Source organism: Podarcis tiliguerta, assembly GCF_965153285.1.
Source record: "Podarcis tiliguerta genome assembly, chromosome: 3".
Classification (NCBI taxonomy): domain Eukaryota; kingdom Metazoa; phylum Chordata; class Lepidosauria; order Squamata; family Lacertidae; genus Podarcis; species Podarcis tiliguerta.
The window spans coordinates 78,671,502-78,692,973 of NC_139536.1; the positions used below are offsets into that span (position 1 = coordinate 78,671,502).

General features: G+C 40.7%; 1 protein-coding gene across 4 annotated transcripts in view; it reads left to right on the forward strand.

The window, feature by feature from the left end:
- Positions 1-3,589: 3,589 nt before the first annotated feature.
- Positions 3,590-21,472, forward strand: part of CEP162 (centrosomal protein 162) — a 40,198-nt gene continuing 22,315 nt past the window's right edge. Inside the window, exons 1-12 of one of the 4 annotated variants that reach the window (XM_083431131.1) lie at positions 3,590-3,789; positions 4,886-4,974; positions 6,243-6,333; positions 9,196-9,331; positions 12,291-12,440; positions 13,032-13,218; positions 14,015-14,082; positions 15,146-15,228; positions 15,953-15,980; positions 17,850-17,972; positions 18,663-18,848; positions 20,931-21,000. In XM_083431131.1, the coding sequence (XP_083287257.1) occupies positions 6,274-6,333; positions 9,196-9,331; positions 12,291-12,440; positions 13,032-13,218; positions 14,015-14,082; positions 15,146-15,228; positions 15,953-15,980; positions 17,850-17,972; positions 18,663-18,848; positions 20,931-21,000 (1,091 nt within the window). In that variant the 5' untranslated portion in view covers positions 3,590-3,789; positions 4,886-4,974; positions 6,243-6,273. Of the gene's footprint in view, positions 4,365-4,885; positions 4,975-6,242; positions 6,334-9,195; positions 9,332-12,290; positions 12,441-13,031; positions 13,219-14,014; positions 14,083-15,145; positions 15,229-15,952; positions 15,981-17,849; positions 17,973-18,662; positions 18,849-20,930; positions 21,001-21,472 lie in introns of all 4 variants that reach the window. The other 3 variants (XM_083431129.1, XM_083431132.1, XM_083431130.1) reach the window with 3 other exon arrangements.

Here is a 21,472-nt window from a genome sequence, read left to right on the forward strand (position 1 = left end):
TGCAGTCACAGTTTTCCAGAAATCATAAATGGTCAAAGCCACACATCATTTGTAATTTTGGAATGATGAGCAAATGATGTTGAAATCTTTTTTCCGAACTCAAGAACCTCACTCCACTCCAGACATTTCATGGCTATTCTCTGGCTGCTTTCCTTATAGTTTCAAAACACGAGCTTGGAAATATAACCAGAAGCAGCCATTACACCAGGCAGACACTGGCCCTGACAGGACTTATTCTGGGTGAAGCAGTCTACTACTTTTATTGCTTGCTTCATATATTGAGGAGGGGAGATTCAATTCACACAAACATGTCCCGGGGAGTGCCATGAGAGCCAGTGTTATGATGTGCGAATAACATCTATTTAATTTCCAGGTTATTTTTCATTTTTACAAAAATGAACGCCTCCCAGGAAGCTAATGGTAATTCTGAGTGCTATGTGGCTTGTACGTGTGTGGTAAGCCCTTTTGTTATTTTTGGTTGCAGATGCTGTGTGTTATTTTTATTGCATAGTCATGTAAGGAAGTAGCAGCAGTGGCCACAAACAGAGAGCACAGTTTAAGGAAAATTCTCCATTCACTGCTGTTTGTTTGCTTTTCATCTCGTATGAAACTTCTAACCTTCTATTTTTTAAAAAACAACAGCACATGGCTTTGAAAATGGCCTAAGATTTATTATCATAATATCTGATTTCACATATTTTCAAGTTCAGTCCTGAAATACTATCTAATCAGATGCCTCAGGCAAGCTCAGCAGCTTCCCCCAATTCCTCTTTTTTAAAGCTTCATCACCACTTGGGCATATTTCTGTTTTGGAAATAAAACATACAATGTGCGTGTTTACACACACAAGGACACACACTACATTACTGCTGCAGTGTTCTATCATAAAACATATTGTTTAACAAATTCTGAAGAAAATACCCAAGAGTGATCTCACTTTGGGGTACTTTCCCCCTTTTTTTCTTAAAAAAAAAACTTTATTATTATGATGGTTATTTCTCATACAGAATGGTCGTTAATTGACATAAGCACATAGAAAATGCAGTAAGAATAATGAATGCAAAAAGTAGAAAAATAAAATTAGAATACAGAGGAGAGGTGGAAACCTGGAGACAACTGAGACTTCAATGCCGCATGCAATTATCACATATAAGAAGAAAAGGGTGAGTCAAATTAGTTCTCAATAAAGACTCTCCACATATTTATCTGGTTTTGTTGCAACATTAGCTACAGATACCTGAATCTATGGCATGTATAGCAACGTTTGGAATAATTCTTTATTGGGATGAACAAATAGAAAGACCTCTGTTTTCTATACTTGGAAGTGCAGCCTGCTGTGAACTGAACAACAAAGCCCAAGTCTTGAATTTTCACTCCTGCTGCCTTAGGCAATTGTAGCCTTAGACTTCAAGTAACCTAGCCACAAATTTGTCAGAGGACCACCAGCCCAGTCTCTACTGAACAAAGCAGAGACAGATGGGGCCATGTTGAGCAGTGACACTGAAAATCCATTCCAAAACAACACATTGTTTTACAGTTCTGAAATGTTGCCAACTCTACTTTTTTCATGCTGTTGCCAATGTAACATACTTATTTAAGATTTTGGTAAACCACTCTAGCATCTTGGCTTCACCATAAAGTGTCTTAGATTGCAAAGCAGAGAAGAGGGAACGTATGGCCATGCTGCTGTTGTTGGACTCCAACTCCCATCAGCTCCGGTCAGTGCAGCCATTGATTAGGGAGGATGGGAGTTGGAGTTCAATAATATCTGGAGGGCCACAGGTTCCCCACTTGTTGTAAAGTGTGTGCAGCTGTACACAAGAGGCATGGGCTGTGATCCTGAACACTACTGGCGAACAAGTCCTATTGAACATAAGAGGACTTACTTCCCTGTATGAGTACATAGGATAGTGTGGTTTCTGGCTATCCCCACTTGCTGCTTTCTTGCTTGAGGAAAACATCTCTGTATCTTCCTCTGACTTTTACTTTCTTTCCATTAACAGTTTGCCTCCAGTTTCAGAGTGTGATTGCTAGAAAGCAAATCTATCTTCATGCAGAGCAGTGTAGAGGTAAGTGAACATGCAAACAGGGGGCAGGATCATGATGACAGGCCCCCCTCTAATCTACACACATTCAGTTTGTTATCTATTGATGTACACACAACCTCTCTCATGGACTTCAACACTGAAATGCTGTACACATACGCCATCTCACACTGAAATGCTCCACACAGAAACTTTCCATGCACACACCTCACACTGAAGACCCCCCCCCGTATCTTCCCCCCACTGAACACCCCACACTCTGCCCCACATGGAAATCTAATGAAAAGTGTGGGTGCATGAATGGCAAGTTATAATTATAAGCAAGCAGTTTGAGAGTTGCACAACATGCATGTTGATTACAAGACGGATTTGTTATGGCATTGTCCTTAGTTTCCCAGCTTTGTGAAGATTGAGCCAACACTAGATAGCATTAACTCTGTACTCTGATGTTAAACTGGAAGGTCTTTTTAATCATAAGATTTTATAAGATTTACACCAAAGCCTATGCACACTTCCTTAAAAGGAAGCCCCACTTAGTTCAAAGGAAAATTGCTCCCAAATTTAATCCTGGATCTGGCATTTCAGAAACAGGCTGCCACCATATTGTCTATGTTACAATCACCACAACTATTTTTATTTAGCCTTCCAGTACTTCCTTTGCAGCGGTGTGATTTTCACTGAACCCCCTCTGGAAGCCTGAGGGGGATGCATTCCTGGTATGTGTCGTGGGGGGAGCCTTTCGCCCTCCAGATGTTGCTGAGCTGCATCTCCCAACATCCTTGGCCACTGGCTATGTTTGCTAGGCACGATCATCTTCAATGCTAAACGCTTCTATGATAGCAAAAGCAAAAACAGAATTCTCAAGAAAATGTGACACAAGGAGAGTCAATGATGCCTGCAGAATGCTTTTACGGTGCTGATGTTATCGACACGGCCAGTAGCAAGCTGTCTTAAGTTGAAAGCGAACCAAACTCTCAAAGTTTCCTTTTGCTCACCTACGTCCATCTCCAGCCGCCGCCCCACACCCAGTTCTCCCCGTGCATTTTTCTCCTTCCCTCCGTTAGGCGGCTCCTGGCTTCCCTAAGCGCTGCATTGGCGATGCTTCCATTCAGCCCCCAGCCCCCGTCCCTCCGAAGCGCTGTGTTTCTTTCCTGGATTATTGCTCGATTTAACACACAGGGCCGGTTCCTGGCTTCAGGCGACGACTTCCTTTTTCCCTCTCCCCAGAGCAGAAGAGCTACCCATAGAAATCAATGCAGAAATTCCGATTTGTTACCATGATGGCTGCGTCTGAGCACCAGCGCGCCCTGCCTCGAGCAGAAGGCGGCAGCAGAAATCAAGCCTTACTACATGGGTGTGCAAAACGGTTTTTATTTATTTAGGTTTTAAACATTTAAAATGCAGCGCTTTGCTCTGCCCTCCTTTATCCTCTCCAGCAAGTGGGATCACGCGCTGAGATAAAACGGGTTCGGAGTTGTTGTTTTTAATTCGCGCGCGGGCTGCGAGAGGCGAGGAACCGTTTGTGCCACGTGACGGCGAGAGGCCGGTCTCTTTCCCTCCTCCCCCTTGTAGATTTCCCTCCCCAATCGGCGCTGCCTCACGTGACCATCACGTAGCCCGTAACCCTACGGTGGCCCGGCGAGTTCCGCTCGTTTCCTAGGAAACGGCGGCTGACGCCTGGCGCGGATAGGGCCGAGTCGCTCCGCGGACCCTCGTCGTCCCATGAAGAGTTCCGCCTCGGCAGGTGAAGTCCCGCGAGGGGGTATAGAAGCGAGCCGTCGCCTTCTAGGGGTGGGGGGGGGGAAGGTGAGAAAGAAACGGGCCACCTATGACGAGGCCTCTCAGCCCTGCCGGAGCGGGGGGGGGGGGCTGGTCCCTGGGAACTTGAAGAGGGAATAAGCAGATGCAAAAAGGCTAGAGCTGTCAACAGGTGTGGCAGATGCGAGGAGCCTTTGAATCAGGTGTAAAGCCCCCCTTCCCCCCACCGCATTTCCTACTTCTAAGCGCCCTCCCTCGCTTGCCAGCGTTGGAAACAGAATGCTGGGCACTTAAAATTGCCCTCTTCCTCATCAAGCAACGCAAATCCATATGGCTCATACCTCAAGCTGCTCATATCCACCTGTATCTATATGCAAGTCTGCATATACAGACTTGGGCCACGCAGTTGAAACTGATCTCTCTGATTTTCAGTACGGCTAATTACGTTTAGTAGGACAGGTGGGCTCAGGCTGGCAGCTCAGGAAATCCATAAGGTGGTAGTCCTATGCATGCTTTCCTGGGAGTAAGCACCATTGCACTCAAAGGGCTGAGTTAAAACAGGTATAGGATTATAATGTAAGCTTTCCTTAGACACTTTGTTAAATTTCTTTGATGATAAATGCAGATAAATTGAGGCACTACAGATGAAGGAATAGGATTTTTAGTTTTTACAAAAGGCCGAAATATTTTCTTTCTTTTTTCTTTCTGTACTTAGTTGTAAAGCAATACAATATTATTTCTTGTGCCTTTTTTATTTAAAAAAAGCAGATTAGATTATGTGTCATGAGAGGTGGCATTTGTAATCTTCTTACCGTGTTTTCTGAGACTTTTTCCATGTGCTTACATAACAATACCTTATTTAATTGAATTCTTTGCAGTCATTCCTGTTGTTTTATATTGTAGTGTCATGTAGGTTTCAGAAGAACGATGAGCAAGATGTGGAAAATATGCTTTGTGATAAACTTCCCAAATTGGGATTTGTTTTTGATATTTTGTGTCGGCACTTGACACATCTAGAGAGCTTTAAAATGTCCTATTAGAGACCAATCAAGACACTTCTCATTTACTTTTTATATATATAGTATATATTCCTGGATCATGAATTACTTGAAGAAGGTTTAAAGGCCTGTTGTTCACCCATATTGGCTCAGGAAGGGATTTTCTTTGAGAGGTAAGTTTGCTTGTATTCATAGTGACAATTGCTTTATTTACATTTTGGGAAGTGTTTCTATTATTTAGTTATCTGAACAAAAATATTTGAGATCTTTGACTAGAACATAGCTAAGGAGATATCCAGGCTGCACAACATAGCAAAACATGGTACATCTAACTATTTCAATCTCAGGATCATTTCTCTTGTGTTAGTTGAATGGAGTGGGTGGTTTATAGGAAATAATTGTTTTGTTTGCTTGTTGTTTATTTATATGGAGCCAGCAGCATTCAATGTGTTTTATAGAGTAATGTAACAAAAGACGGGTTTGGACTTACAAGATAAGAATTCATTTTAATAGAATTACATACCCTCCAACATTTCTCTATGAAAATAGGGACGTCCCATTCCATAATGATAATTTTACTAGATAGATAATTTATTACGGTTGGAGACCAGCTTATAAAACACACTTGGGGGTACAATCCCAGAAGGAAAACAAACATTTAAAACAATGTACAACAATAAATTTAACATTTATAAATGCAATAAGTGTATAGTATAGACACTTAAAACTTTAAGATAAGCTACCACAGAGAGATAACAATAATTTTACTATTTATACCACACACATCTTACTGGGTTGCCCCAGCCACTCTGGGCAGCTTCCAACATATATAAAAACGTAATAAAACATTAAGCATTTTTTAAAAAAACTTCCCTATACAGGATTGCCTTCTGATGGCTCAGGGAGGGGGGTGTCAGATAATTCCATACCCTCCACCATTTCTCCAGTGAAAATAGAGACATCCTAAGAAAAAGCGGGACATTCCAGGATCAAATCAAAAACTGGGACGGCTTCTCTTAGTCAGGGATGTCCCTGGAAAATAGGGACACTTGGAGGATCTGGAATTAACTCATGGAAGACATGGCTTTCAGTCTTTCTTGTGAGAAATGACAAAATTCCAGCAAGCTTACTATCTTCCACGGATAGAACCTTATGTAAGAAGAGCTTTCATTTTAAGACTCTGGTATTTACATAAGAGTGCAGAAGTATGTGACTTTCGGAGCATGACTTTAAAGAGCATTAGAGTTCTGTTGGGTCAGACCAAGGGCCTGTCTACTCCAGCATGAATGGTTTGTTAAAGGTTGTCAAACAAGTATGCTAAGAGCAGATTGGAAGGTTGTACATTAAAAATTCATATACTTGGCGGCAATAATTTAATTTGTGCTTTATTCTGTTTTTGTTGTTCATGCCGTTTCTTTTATTATCTACTTGGTAATTTCAGGGATTTGCGAGTTTAAACACAGTTGCTGATTATGGCTCACCGGTTTTCAAAAGAAGACCTAGATGAACAGTTTGAACAGTTTTTGAAAGAGGTATTGTTATACTTTTTTTTCTTTACTGTATTCTTTCAGAGACATACCTGCAGTTTGGCTAAACTTATTAACATCTATGATTGGCTTACAAGAGATGAATTCCGATTTATGGAATTAACTTTTGGAAGACAGAGCTTTCATTTTCTTTTGTGAAAAATGGCAAAATATACATCTCTCTTTAGCTTGTTCCTAATTTTTACAGAGCTTGGTGTAAACAAACAGATCATGTTCTTTATTAGTGCCTTTGACTGTTAAGTATTTCCTGTAAATGAAAGGTTCTGTAGCTAGTCACTTTTAGATCTGTGACAGTGGGTGATCCATCAGTGAGACTCTTGGTTATCATTCTTTATTGGATACCGTAGCAGGGATCCTGTTGCTTCCTTTCTAATGAGAGGAGAAGCAACTACAGTGTGCACATCATAACCATTGCCATATATATGTTAGGGTGATGTAAGTTCAGCAGTTAATGCACATAGCAGCCAGCCATTCTGCACATTCACCAGGCCTCATTGAGAATGTGCACATAATCTGTCCAGTGTTTTGCACTCTGGATTCAACAATGGAATTGATTCAACTAACTGGTCCTGCTAGTGAAAGCCTTATAAAGGACTTCCGCTAGTGTAATGGAACTTCCCCCCACCCTTCCCTGCCAGATCAGCTCTACAGAGAACTCCAGAACAGTGCACAGCAGGAGGAGAGGAGAGATTGTTTCATCAGACAAGCAGAAATGCTTCCACAGTTGGAATGTTTGTGACATGATGTTGAACTCCTCCTTCTATACGTAGGGCAGTAGTCAATGCTAGTCCTACTCAGAGTAGACCTATTGAAGTTAATGGACATGACTGACTTAAGTTCATTAATTTTTAGTGGGTCTGCTCTAAGTAGGACTTGGTTGACTACAACAGGCCTTGGACAATGCCTATCTCCACTGCATTTTGTACATTCTCTGGAATCTTGAGGAATGTGTTTATCTGTATTTTAGTACTGCCCCCCATGCTGCTATTAAGCATAGTCCTATATGGCATGTCTACAAGCACATTGTGTGTGTGTGTGTGTGTGTGTGTGTGTGTGTGTGTGTGTAAGTGTAACTACACACTTGTAACCCACACATTGTGTAGACACTCAGAGTTGTATCCAACTCACGATAGACCCACTGAAATAAACAAAGTTAGTCATGTCCATTAATTTCAGTGTGTCTACCCTATTACTTAGTTGGATGCAACTCTCATCTTTTGTAAAATGCTTCATGGTGCGTGCCATTAATGAGGCAACCTGATTTAATTACACTGTATGCTACTTTTTCAATGCTACTATCATGCTACATTTGGCTTTCCAATAAGAACCATTGTTATTTAGATCCAAATCTCACCGCTAACTCTAACTGCTTTGTATAGTCCATGATTTTGCACGGACATACAGAGTTGTTTTGTTTTTTGTCTGTCAAACCAGGGCTTGGACGGTACAGCTAAAAAGGCCTGGATAATTCCTTTCTTTTTTCAGTCTTTCTCATTATGGTCATGTTCATGCAATTTATATATCAGGGACCTGTAATGCCATTTTTTTCTGTAAGTGTTTTCTTTCCCAGCTGTTACTCTACTGTTTTTGAAGTTGACAAGATGGCTAGACATAGAAGGTTTCCAGATCTCTGTTGAAACATCTGGGGACATTTCAGTTTCTTCAGTTACAATGCTCTGAGGAGTGTCGGCATCATCCTAGTTCCACTTGCTGAGCAGAGGATGCAGTTAGTCGCAAAAGAAATAGCAAGTGATAACAGAACTTGCATCAAGCACCTGTCAGTAGCTCCCAGTGCAGTTGTTTTGTGGCTTCAGTGTTGCATTTGAACTTGTGCTCTGCCTTAAAAACAGAACTTAACTTTGACTTTGTTATTTATATGCTATGCATTAAAATTATATTAAAAACATAAATCTGTTTTCTCTGGATAGTTAAATAGCTGGGAAAAGTAGAAATAAATGCTGTTATTTTGTCTTTACCACATACTTAAGGGCTGCTTCGTATGCTATGTTTCAATACTTGAAATGTCTAGAAAAAGTCTATACTATGTACATTACTGTGGGTTGATTCAGATGTAAGACCAAACAATGGCTTATGTTTAGACTTTTTTTTAAAAAAAAAACCTTTAAAATCTATTAAATTAAAATCATTTCTAAACTTCTTGATACTTAAAAAATATTCTAAGCAGCTCACAAGCAGTACAGATCAACATAAAAGCAGTGAAATAATCTCATAATAAATAAAAGATAAAACGGAAGCCCTACATCTTTACAAGACTTCTGAAGCAAATAATTAATGTTGTGTCATATACAGCAGAAGAAAAGACATTCCAAAGTGTAGGGGAAACCTTGGAAAATGACGATTTTTTGGTCACCACCCTATGATATTCTGTAGTGTGCAGTGCTAAGTGATCTTAGAAGTCTGCAAGCAATCCTTTGGGTAATTGTTGTGTTCTGCACATGGTTGTACAGAAAGTCCTTGGCATATGTCTGCAGGTTCTGCTACAAGTACATAAGCGTCTTTCTTTCCCTTCCCAGAATGACAGTGATGAGAAATACTGGGGAGTAGTCAGAGATTAATTTGTCTGCTAAAACAGAAGAAGAGAGGCTAGAAACCGCACAAATATCACACTTTGCCATAGAATATCAGTACTCTGGTCCTCCGGTAAATTACCATGGAATTGATCATCAATATTAGTTAAGACCCATTGAATTGCTGCAATATGCTCAACTCTCTTTGAGATCAGTGGGTCTTAAAAAAGCTTAACTTTGAACCGGTCTCATGTCCTATTTTATGGAGACCCAAGAAAATAAACCGTAACAGCACAAGTAATTCTTGCTTCTGATTCAGTCCCTTTCAGATGATTCACTTGGAAATGAGCCAAAGAAAAAATCCAGCATTCATGACTCTGTTGGGCAGGCCACAAATAAAGAACCGAAGAAGAATCCTGTGCCGTGGTGGATATCTGAGGATGATTCCGATAATGGTAGTGAATTCTATTTGGATTCTGTGTAATGTTTTTACTACTTGTGACCACAAGATGGCACTCAAGGCCTTTTGTGTTCATAGCTTTTATGATTATTTTTTTACAAATAGAATTATTGAGGTTCCTGTGTTAGATAAAGTAATTTTCAGTTTTAAAGATGCTGTTCTTAAAATACAGACTACTCAAGCAAGCCATTGTGGAACCTGTGTGTCAAAGTAGGTGAGCAATGCAGCCTCTGCAGGCAAAAACATTTTCTCTGAATACTGTTTGATTTTACTTATGCAAAGTTCTTGTACAAACATCTTGTTTTAAGAAAATGACTGTTCTGCATATTGAGCGCTTCTTTCCAGGTCACATACTGGTTCCAGAAGCACAAATTAGGTAGGCTCATATTTAGTTGTGAATGAGTTTCTCTCTTATCCCTAGTCAATTGCAGTAGTGCCTAAGGAGTGAATTCACATTTTTTTGGGCCTCATATTTGGTGAAGGATTTGCAAGGTTACCTGAGGACAAAAGTGTTGCATGGAGAGTGCAGTCAGGAATGTATGGCAGCTGATTGAGATAGTGTACTTTGATTCCTTTGGTCTTCAGCCAAGGTTGCATTGGCCAGCGGTCGCTGTTTCCAGTCATGGACTTCTATACTTGGCATGCTAAGACACTGATGCTGTCTCAAAGGTGCTTGCCCCTGCCATTTATTAAATCCTTTTTTGGACTTAACTTGCTTGTTTGCTTTTTGGTAACCTCCCACCTCAAAAAAAAATTAAAAAAAAATGACATGATGTCTTCCTTGGCTTTCTACATATGTTGTTTTTCTCTCATTTCCCAAGTTGCTAAGACAAACAGATTTATCAAACAACAAAATGAGAAGAAAGTCATTGGGGCAAAAGATGAAATGATTGAAGATAGTGAAAACAAATCGCCACTTTCAAATAACCAGTCTGGTACTAGATTTAGTTACCCCTTTTTAGAGATCAGCTTTGCAATAGTTGTGCTATATTGCAAGTCAAAGTCAATTATTTCTGAGAAATAATGGTTTTCCTTTGTTTGATACCAGTTCTGATCAAACAAATATTGGCTTTAATTATGTGTGCTATCGCCAACAGTATTTGGTGAACGCAACTTTGACTTGGGTAAAAAACCTCGTGCTTATTTAGGCAACATACAAAAGTATGTAAATATGGTATGAATTAATTGTGTAATCGTGAGCTATGTGTAGAGATGATGCATGGTGCAGTGCTCAGCCAGGAATTAGGATTGGACAAATTCAATCTGAATATTAGACCAGTTATTATAATCACACCCTTTATTCATTTTTACTGTTAAGTTTCATTGCAAACAGTGCTTGAGCAAACCAGTTTTGCTTTTTACACTGAGCATTCTGACTCCATGAACATGTGCAATAGTTCTTGTCAAGCATTAAATAAATAGTTTGGTGTATACTTCAAGGAAGCGTAATTTAGCCAAAGAACTGTGTGGTGTTGTTTTAGAGGAGTTGTCTAATCGTGGTGCACTTCTAGCTGCAGTGTGAAAATAGATAGATATTGAGTCTTTTTTTTTCAGCTTGGTAACAAAATTTACCCTTCTTTTTTTGGTCCCTAACCAATTACCTGTACACTTGTGACTGTTTGTGTGTAGTTAAAGTAGTTGCTCCTAAACCCTTTTCAAGTGCATCCCACAGCAAGGCACTGGCTAAGTACAAAACACTGGAAAAATCCCTTAAGGCAAAGAAAAGTGTGTGTTCTAACAAAGAAGAAATCTCTGCTAACAACAACCATGACCATACTAAGGGTAACAAGCCTAAACTGGTTTTTCAGTATGATTTTTAAAATTATTATTTAAAAGAACTATTCACACATATAGCCTTTTCGTTAAAAAGTGCCACTGAATGTAGTCTGTTCTTTTTTACAGCTATAAATTGTTGTCTGTTTTTAACTTTTTTATATGGCTTTTATTGCATGTTTTATATATTATTGATGTAAACTGCTTTGATGTTTTTCTTTTTATAGTACAGCAGAATATAAATATTTTTTATTAATCAATATACCACTGAATGGGCTTCATTAAGTAAGCAGGGCTCTGTTTCCTGGCCTATGTTTGAATCTATTCATTTTGCAATTTATGAAATATCCTAGGGTTTTTTTATAAAAAAAAATCTTTCAATGATTTATTAATAGAACTTCCAACCTAGTTATCAGCTATAATGTAGGAGCCAGTGGTGCAGGAGTTAACGTGAGTGAATGTCTATTATTTTTAGAAATAATCTAGAAAATGAAGTTGCCAGGATATCGCGCTTTGTGAAATAGAGTTGTGAAAGCAAAGATCCATACTTGGAATCGAGAGAGCCCTGTGCACTGGCTTCCATGTGGGCCTTGGGGATGTACTGATTATCTCTTCCAGTTGCAGCCGTCAAGAAGCTTTTAGACAGTCCGTAAACTATACGGACCAATGAAGGGATTTTTGACACCTTAGTAGTGCAGTGCACTTTTATTTCTCCTCCAAAATAAAGATTGCTTTCTCCCACATGCACCTCCCCAAATCTTGAGATCCTCTTCAGAGACGCTGCTTACTAGGGAGGGGACTTTTCAGTAGATGAGCTGCAGCTATGTGACCACCTCCCTGGTGAGACTCGCCTGGCACTTTGTTTTTTATTATTTTGGTGCCTGATAACACCTTTTTGATTTTTTTCAGGCCTGAAAAAATGTGAGATTTTTCACAATTGTAAACCATTGTTTACATGTTGTGCATTGTTTGGCCTTACAGTGAAACCGGTTTTATCTCTATCCCTGCTGATGTGTTGTTTTTAAAGCTATGATTTGTTTTTTATGGTATCTATTTTATGTTTGCAAGGCATCCAAAGATCAGTCTTGTGGGGCAACCTATATAAATTCCAAAAATAAAACTGTGTTCCAGCATGGATTTTTATGTCAGACTTTTCTTCCCCCTCCTCCTTTTGTTTTAAGGAATACGCAGCACAAGTAGTAGTTTTCTGAAGTCGCGAAGGCTTTCTCATGCTATCATAGAAGTAGACGAAGATCATGCGGGAAGCATTCAGCTCCAGCAACCTAGTGGGGTTTCGGTTTCTTTAAGCAAAGATAGCCTGGAAACTAACGGTAAAATTGCTTCAGACCTCAAACTTCCCTCTCCCCCAGCCCTACTCAGCTTTATTTGGCAGATTAAATAACTGTTAAATTATACGTTGAATATGAACTGACCCCCTTAAAATGATATGATACTTATTTTTACACTGGCACTAAAACTTGGGAGATGCTGCAATCAAATGATGTTGTATAGTGCTGTTCAGGCCTTTAGTGTTCTCTGAATTGCTCTCATTGCAAATTACTTCAGTCCCCAGTCTGTTCCAGCCATAGGAGCTCTGGTGCACACATGCAGCTCTCCTACTCAGAACATCTTCTCTATTGGTTTCCATGAGGTTATACACAACTACACCAGAGTTTTGTGAGCACTCAGTGCCAGTTTCATAAACACTCAATAAATGTATAATGCTCATGAAACTCTGCTATTTTTAGAATAGGCTTGTTTAAGATCAAGTCATACATTTTGGGGCATTATCTCTGCATTTTCTTGATTTCTCACTTAAAGCAGTGCCTGGACACTAGACAATTTCCCCCTGCAATTACCTTCTTACGAAAATTGATATTAATTTACTGTACTTATTTATATTCTGGTGCTTTTAAATTTAGATTCTGTTGTGGCTTCAGGGCCTCATGAGATCTTTTTGGGAGCCGGATTGGATACTTTAGAAGAACAAGAGGAAAAGGAGAAGTTCTTTGCTGATCTTGAGAAAGGAGCATCATCTACGATAGACTATTCTAGATTGAATAAGGAGCTGGATTCCAATGATTCTGAAGGATTAAGAGCATTTCTACGGTAAAGTTAAAATAAAAATCAATAGTTCTAGTAATATTCAGAACGCGAAACATTCCTGTGATATTTTCAGTAATAGTTTCTTAAGCAGGGCATAATAATATTCAGTTTTCTAATGATGAAACCTCAATTCTCTGCTTTGAACTGTGCAAATTAAATCTTCCTGTTATGGCTCACCGTATTCAGGATTCTGATTGAATTTGTGGCTAACCTGTAGGCCTCCAGCTGTTGTTGGACTCCCAACTCCCATCTGCCCCAGGCAATGTGGCCAGTACTTGGGGTTGATGGGAGCTGTAGTACAACAACATCTGAAGGACCACAGGTTCCTCACCCTGTTTTAAAATGTGACTTAATTGTGAGTGTATTCCTCGCCCTCTCTCATGACTCCCCCCTGCAGATTCTGCACACAGCAGATTAGCCACAGTGTGGCTTGTCATGTCACATGGACCCAGATAATGGGTTTTTTGTTTCAAACAAGCAGTAAGTCAACAACAACAACAACAACAACAATAATACTATTGCCTGTTTGTGCTGCACATGGAAGCAGGAGGGCTGGGAGGCACATTTGCTATTAAGCCAATGTTTAAAACAGACCATGGCTTAGCGTCAAGAGTTCTGTACTACTTGCAAAGTTGTCTATTTTGCATAGTTTAGATTTTTAAAATTTTTTAGAAGGATATGCTGTTAACTACCAGAACAGCAGAGCAGTCTGTACTATGAGCATGAAAACAAATTTGTTCTGTCTAATACTGCTGAGTGAGAGATGTTTTTCTAGAAGTAATGCTGTCATATTTTGCAGAAATCACTCTGAAGCCAAACAGGTAGAAGAAGGCAATGAAGATGAACCGAGGAACCATGAAAAATCTGGTAACTGTACTTCAGTGTTTTATTATCATTTGCTTTATAGACAGCATTTTATGGACAATAATTTGACTTATGAAGTGAATGATCCGTGCAGGTCAGGTCACAATAGCCTAAAGCTGTAGTTACCAGAGACAAATGAAAGCATATTGCTGTCTGCCATGGGTAACAGAGTGCTGAAACCGATATATTGGGGTGGGGGGGACTTTCTCAGCCTGAGGGCCACATTGTCTCATGAACAACTTTCTAGGGGCCTCATGGATGGAGCCAGAGACAAAAGTGAGTGGAGCAACATACATGACTCTTACCCTTGAGCCATAGGATACATTCCTGCGACTCAGAAGTTCTACACACACACACACCTCTTTTAATCCAGATAAGCAAAAGGCATTATCACACTTCAGGGATACACTCCAGTCATGCAAAAGCACTCAAGGAGAGTATGGAGCAGAACTGGTGAGGGGTGGGGTCTGGGAAGAACAGGGTGTGGCCTGGAAAGGGGCGTGGCCTGGGGGGAATTCCAAGGTCTAGCCAGAAGGACCTGGAAGGCCTCTCTCAGGCCTGATGTCTTCCAACCCAAGGTAAAAGTTTTAGTCTGATCAAAGAAGGTTGTTCTTACAATCTAGCAGTACATGTTGGGAATATTACAGAACTGATGGATGCTGAAGAACCTTTTTCAATGCTTACTGCAGAATATCAGTTTTTTTGAAGAGCACAGTGTGCACTTTGGAAGGGACTCTGTTCCAAATGAATGAGGGTTTAAATATTGGGGTTTTTCATGCCATCTAGGTTATTTCTGCTAGAAGGAGGGTCGAGAGATTATCCCTACCCCCAGAACCTTTGTCTAATACTTGAATTTGTGCAGTGCACAGTCTGCTGAAGGAGGGGGCTGAGCTGCTTACTCGTAAATAAATCTGCAAATAAAAGGGTTCCAGTCTGTTTCTTGTATCCATCTCTTCCTGGTCATTTGATCTGATCCAAGGAAGAGCTATATAGAGATGTAGGGGGATGGCTGGTCCTATTTTTTTAGAAAGAATTAACCGTATGCCTTGTGTCACACACATTCCAGGTGATTATAGTGAAGATTTTGAAGAAGGTTCAGAATCTAATGAAGACAATAAAGCTGAGCAAGTTCTTGTGACAGAAGCTAAAGTAAGCATTTTGGAAAAGCAGAACCATTTCATGTTTTGAACATTACTTATAAGTCAGCCCTGTGATTTTAGTGTTGCTTATACCCAACGAATAACTTACCAGACATCTACTGTACAGTGCAATCCTATTCAGACACACTAAAGGCCCATTAGGTTCTTTGGTAGTAGGGTAGCAGATGATGATGACGATGATGATGATGCATCCAGTCCAAACGTAATGGATGCTATTTAGTTGATAGGCTTGCTGTTTAGAGTAGCGGTGGACTCTGTAATATTTAATATCTGGCCATTCAATCCCATTTGTAACTCTCAGGGTGGTTTTACAATCCAGGAATAAAACAAAGGACAATAATAAATGTGACAAAGATCAATGTAATCTGAAAACTGCAGGGGGAGGGCTGGATCAGTAGCAGTACTGATGCAGAAAATGATTAGGAGATATAAGGCATGTTACCAAAAAAAACCATTAACAGTGCCCAGGTATCACTCTCAGTCCCAAAATAGAATAGAAAAAGGTTTGTGAATTGCAGGATAATGGATGTGATAGGAAGAGAGATGGAAATCCATGTGTACATATGTGCCTTACTATTTTAATAAAGGCAGGATGAATGTCCCTGCACTGTAGTTGTATAGCAGTGATATGCTCACCATCTAAAGCATTCAAGATAATCAAAATATGTATATTTCACATCATGCACATTCATATGTATTCTCTAACTTTTTAGGAAGAAAAGACTGGCATGCTGGCTGAAGGTACAAAAAATTCACAAGATGTGGAAACGTGTTAAAAATACAGCACAGGGCTTGAATGTTTGATTGGCTTTGCTGTACCCAATTTTGGGTGAAAAGAGTCAGAAATTATCCACACTTTTTAAATGGACCTCAATGCTAGCTCCGATTGTGCTGGCGATATTTGCTTTAGAGATGCTTTGCAGATATCTGTAGAAGTAAAGGTTATTCCTTTTATTCCAAATTGATGCCTACTATTGGCTTCCTTTTGGAATCAGAGGATTAGCTCTAGAACTGAATATCTCCTTCCACTTGTAAAAGGGACTGAGATCCAGTAGAAGGAGGGAGAAGTCAAATGTTTACCAGTCTCCCTCTCCCATTATTCTAGAAAGAAGCTCATCCAAATCTCTGGAGGACCTTTTAAGGGAGTATAGGGTTCTTCCGCTTGGAGTTTTTCTAACAGTCATTTATTGTTAGATAAAATAAACACACGGGCAAGGAGGAATAAACAAAAATCATCTCCTCCCTTAATGTAGTAACAGTGGAGTCATCAGTATTTATCACTATTAATCCCCATTTTTATCTGGGAGGACATGAGCAAGGTCTGGACTCAAATTATTAGTAACAGAAACCAGCACAGAGCGTTGTTCTTCAGTTTTGAGAATCATTTTGAGAAGTAGTTCAGATGTGTAAATTGTGTTTATGCTGGATAATCTAAACCAGCCTTCCCAATGTGATGCCTCCTGTACTATTTATTGGACCTTAGCTCTTGTCAGCTCCAACTAGCATGGTCAATGGTCAGGACTGATCCAGAATAACAGGAGGGTGCCAAGTTGGCTTTAACAATAATTTTATAAGCCAAACAATCCCAGTAAAATAATTAATATGTATTTGTATTAAGTTACCGGTAAATATATTTATATTTTATTGCAGTTCATGGTCAGGTAAAACTTCCTTGCACTGCTATCTTTCTGACCTGTCTTACTATGAAAAATGTGGCACCCAACTGCATACATTTTTACACAAAAGCAATTCCCACCAAGTTCATTGTGACTTTCTTCCAAAAAAGGGTGCCTAATTGCACCTTTAGCTATGAAATTTATACCATGCTTTGGGGAAAACAAGCTAAATCTGGGCAGGGCTTGAAGCAATTGCCCAGTAGTGAAGAGCCATAGTTGAAGTTTGTACTACAAAAATCCTTCAGAGTGAATTGTTTACTATAAAAAACTGTGTTATCCATTTCCCCCTTCCACCCTGTTTATCACGAATGCCTTCTCCACTTTTGAAACATCTTCTGGCCTATGGCCCTAGCCTCACTTATTAATCAAGCAAAGTGATCCAAGCCCCCAGTGGGAGGGGACGGAGGTGTCCCTCCACCTAGCCTGGCTGCCAAGCCTCCACTGGCAGGGGAGCCCCACCAGCACCCCAATTTACCCACCCAAATAGCAGGTGGGCAGAAGCTACCATTGGTAGCAGCCCTCAGAAATCCACCAAAATGAGGTGTTTCAGGGATAAGGAAGGGATGGATGGCATATTCTGGGTCTTGAGCCAGCCCTGCTGCCACCACAGGATAGCAACAGGCCTAGTCTTGGGGGTGGCACAACAAAGAGGCTCCCCCACTCATCTTTTGCCTGGGCTAGCACAAGGGACAGAGCTGTGGATGCGGCCAAGCCACTCTGGCAAGCCGTGTTGCTCCCAGCCTTATATATCTTATCCATGTGCTTTTTAGAAGCTGCTAGGGACATCTGAGATTGCTGGGGTGGCTACTTTAAAAAGTTGTACTGAAATGGCAGAAGAGCAAAGGTTAGAGTCTGTAACCCTCATATTGTCTGGTATGGGAGATACAATTGTGTTGCACGTCAGTGTTCTCTAACTTATCTGTTTTCTCTTTAGTTGTCCTTCTCGATTCCCAAGACTCGACCCTGGAGATGCAAAAGATTGGTGAGCAGCAGGATGCAGCTGTGACAGAACACCCTCTACCTCAAGAAACCGCTGCCGATGAAATGAATGGAACAGGTAAACCATCTTTATTATTGACTACTTCTTTCCACATCTGTTAGCCATGCTGAAAACAGAAGTAAGGCAAGAGCAGTCTGTCTTGGTCAGTTCTAGCTCTCTCTGCTTCACAATTGCCCTTTGATCATGTAAACATTTAGAGCCTTATTCAGCCAAAGCTAAGCTCTTTGAAGTCATATTGATTTCAACAGGAAAGAATCAAGCATTTCAAATTGAAGAGACTTAGAAGTGCATAACTATAACTATGTCTTCATTGCTTAATGTTTTCTCAAGGTAAAAGATTATGTAGGCAATTCCTAAGTTTTGAAAATCTAGTTCTGAATTGAAGAAGAGAAATGCTTTGTTTTTTTCTTACTAGTTACTGAGTTTTAATGGCTAAGGATGTAATTATATTTTTGTCACTGGTGACAACCAATATTTAATTATTGTGAACTTCAGCCTAATACTGCAATCCTGAACTTGCTTCCTTGGAAGTCGGTCCTACTGAACTCTTGGAAGTGTGCATAGGATTGTAGCCTAATGCTGCAATCCCTTATCCATTACTAGGGAGTAAGCCTCACTGAACTCAGTAAGACATGTTTCTCAGTGGACACGATTCTACTGTTAGTATCTTAGGTAATTGTTGCTATTGCTTTATTGACATTTCAGCTCACTTCATCTTGGTTGACTTTTTCACCTGACCCTCCTCAGGTATTTCTGGTGCACAAACGAATAGTGACATTGAAGCTTTGCATCAGGCCTACTGCCATATTGAGCAGTCTTTAGGAGATTCTGATGAGCAAAGAATTCATGGTGGTAAAATAGAAGAGAACTTGGCTAAAGATGTTTCACCGAACACAGAAGGCTGTCCCAAAAATACCTCCACTACTGATTCTGGTAAATATTGAAAATTCCCAATACAACTTTATTTTGGCATATGCACATAAATGATTCCTGATTTATTATTGCTTCCAGCACAAGCTTATACCAACACTGGTGGCTTGGGGATGGAGTCCTTGAATTCTCTTGGAATCATGTTATTTTACCTCTCCTCTTGAGACACTATTTTCCCATCTCCAGCATTCAATCCATATGTTTAGTAGGCCTCAGTTGCACTAGCACCAAACCACAGTTTAGTTAAAAGATTGGCTGCACGCTGTTGCAAAGGCAAGCATAATTGTTAATGCAGTCTGTCTTCTAGTGTACACATGGCTTCAAGAGCACTTTCTGAGCCAGGCTGAGGGCAAAGTCCTTTTTAAAAAAATCTCCCTTTTAATTCCATGATGACTCATCCTGCTGTCTGCTGCATCAGAACCCGCACTTGCCTAGATGTTTATGAGGTCTTCCTCAGCTTTGAGGATAGTGTTTTGGTTTCCACGGAGATCCTTCATGGCTCATTCTTTTGTTCACAATAGCTTCTCTCCCTTTATTTATTGATAATATTTATCACCTGCCCTTCAACATAAGGTCCCAGAGCAGGCTGTAGCAAGATAATATACAGTTATAAAAAGAAGTAAATCCATTACAGTCATAAAAGCACATAAAAATGTTCCAAATGGAACAAATTCAGCAAAAGAAGTGTGCAACATAAAACAATATCTTAATGGTCTCAAAGGCCAAGATAAAGAGGAGCATCTTCCACATACAGTCTTCATAAGTGACTATTAGCCCCATTGACCCTCAACAGCTTGCTGTGGAAACTGCCACCCAGTGAATTATTATTCATCTGTGTCTTTGCTACCTGCTGAGATACTAGCACAGCATGAAAGTAAATTTTGAAGCACTGACGACTTAGTTGCTCATTTTTAGAGTGGTAGGTCCTTAATCAGATACCGTTTGAGTGTGTTCATTTAGTAATGTGAAAGTTGACCCAGGAGTCACACAAACTGTTCACTCACTACAAAAGATTGCTGTCAGAGCTGGCTCCAGGTCCCAGCTCACAGAGGACCAACGCTAGCCGGTAGTAATGTACAAAAGTCTTTATTGAAGTACAGTTTCCATTCTCAAGCCGGAGCGCCCCAGCTCTACGTCTAGGGTTTAGACCGGCGAAGCTCCATCTGAATCTCCGCCCCCTGTACACCAGTTTAAGATTCTAGCCTTACTCCACCTCTTCCGTCTCTCCTTTCTCCTCTGGGTCCTGCTACCCCCCCGGGTCCCTTCCTTCCTGGATTCTTCCGACGCAGACGTTGACCCCCCTGACTCCTCCCTCTCTCTTCGGCGGGCTTTGGGACCTGGCTCCCTATCCGGGCTGCCGACTGCGCCGCCCTCCTGTACATTTGAACTTGGCGCGCGCGCCCAGCCTTCAACCTTCCTCTCGACCGTTTCCTCGCTCCCCGATGTAGGCGTGGCCAGTCCTCCCTCTTGTTCTTCTGCTGGTAGCGCGCCGCCTGATCCCGATGCCTGGGACTCCTCCCCCCTACTGCACTCTGGTGTGGACGCTGGTCCTGATTTCCAGCTGCTGCTCTCTGAGTCCCCTCTGGCCCCTTCTTCCTGGGGTGTCCCCCTAGGCACCCCCCTTGCCCTGACCATGGGAGCCTCTTTCTGTGAATCTTCCGATTCGCTGGAAAGACTCAGAGACCTCGGACCGCTGTCATCGCTGACATTTCCTTCGGACTCCTCCCCCTCGCTCTCCATTTCCTGTGCCTCTGCTCCTGAACCCCTGACAATTGCATATACAGGAGACCTGACCAGAATGTAAGACAGTTACTGAACACATACATAAAAGTGAAGATTAATTGGTTTGTAAATAGTCTGGGGAGGTTATGAATTATATCTCAAAAGGATTGCTGCTGTTACAAAAGGAATGTTATGCCATAGACAGGAGAGATCACACTACATATAACAGGAGACTACCTATAGCCAAAGACATACTGGATGTGCACATGCATGTACATGAACACAGAATCAGTGGGTGAGTTTCATTTGAAAGTATTTCATTACTGTTTGTTGATCTAGAATGTTGTCATTTCATCCACTTAGATCTCCCCACCATAGAAGAACTGATGAAACCTATCAGAGCAGATTCAGATTTTACCAGGGACCCTGCAAGGTATTCATTCTAGAAAATACACAGTTTATGGCAATTAATGTCCTTTCTTTCTGTCTTGTTCTTTGCCCCCTCCCCCTTCTTCAACCTCTGTCCAAATGATTTGGGAGTTCGCCTAAGCTTGCAGTTTGTGCTTTGCAGTTGAGACAGATCAGTCCTTAAAACCTAATCCTGAGATTAAGTCCCATACTGCCAGTACTCACTTAATACAGTTATTGGCTTAACTTTGAAGCTGGCATGCTGTTGTGCACCTGAAATAGATTCTAATGGTTCAGTCCTGCAGAATGCTAAACTAAGAGAACAGGTGCTGTGACTGGGCAGAGTTTCCAGCATAAGTGAACAGCTCTTCTCTTTGCGCCAGCTGTAGGAGCCAACCCTAGTCTTTTCTAACATAGAAAGCTGTTTTATGTTAAGTCAGGCCATTGGTCCATCTACCTCAGTATTGTCTACATTCATTGGCTGCATCTGTCAAGGG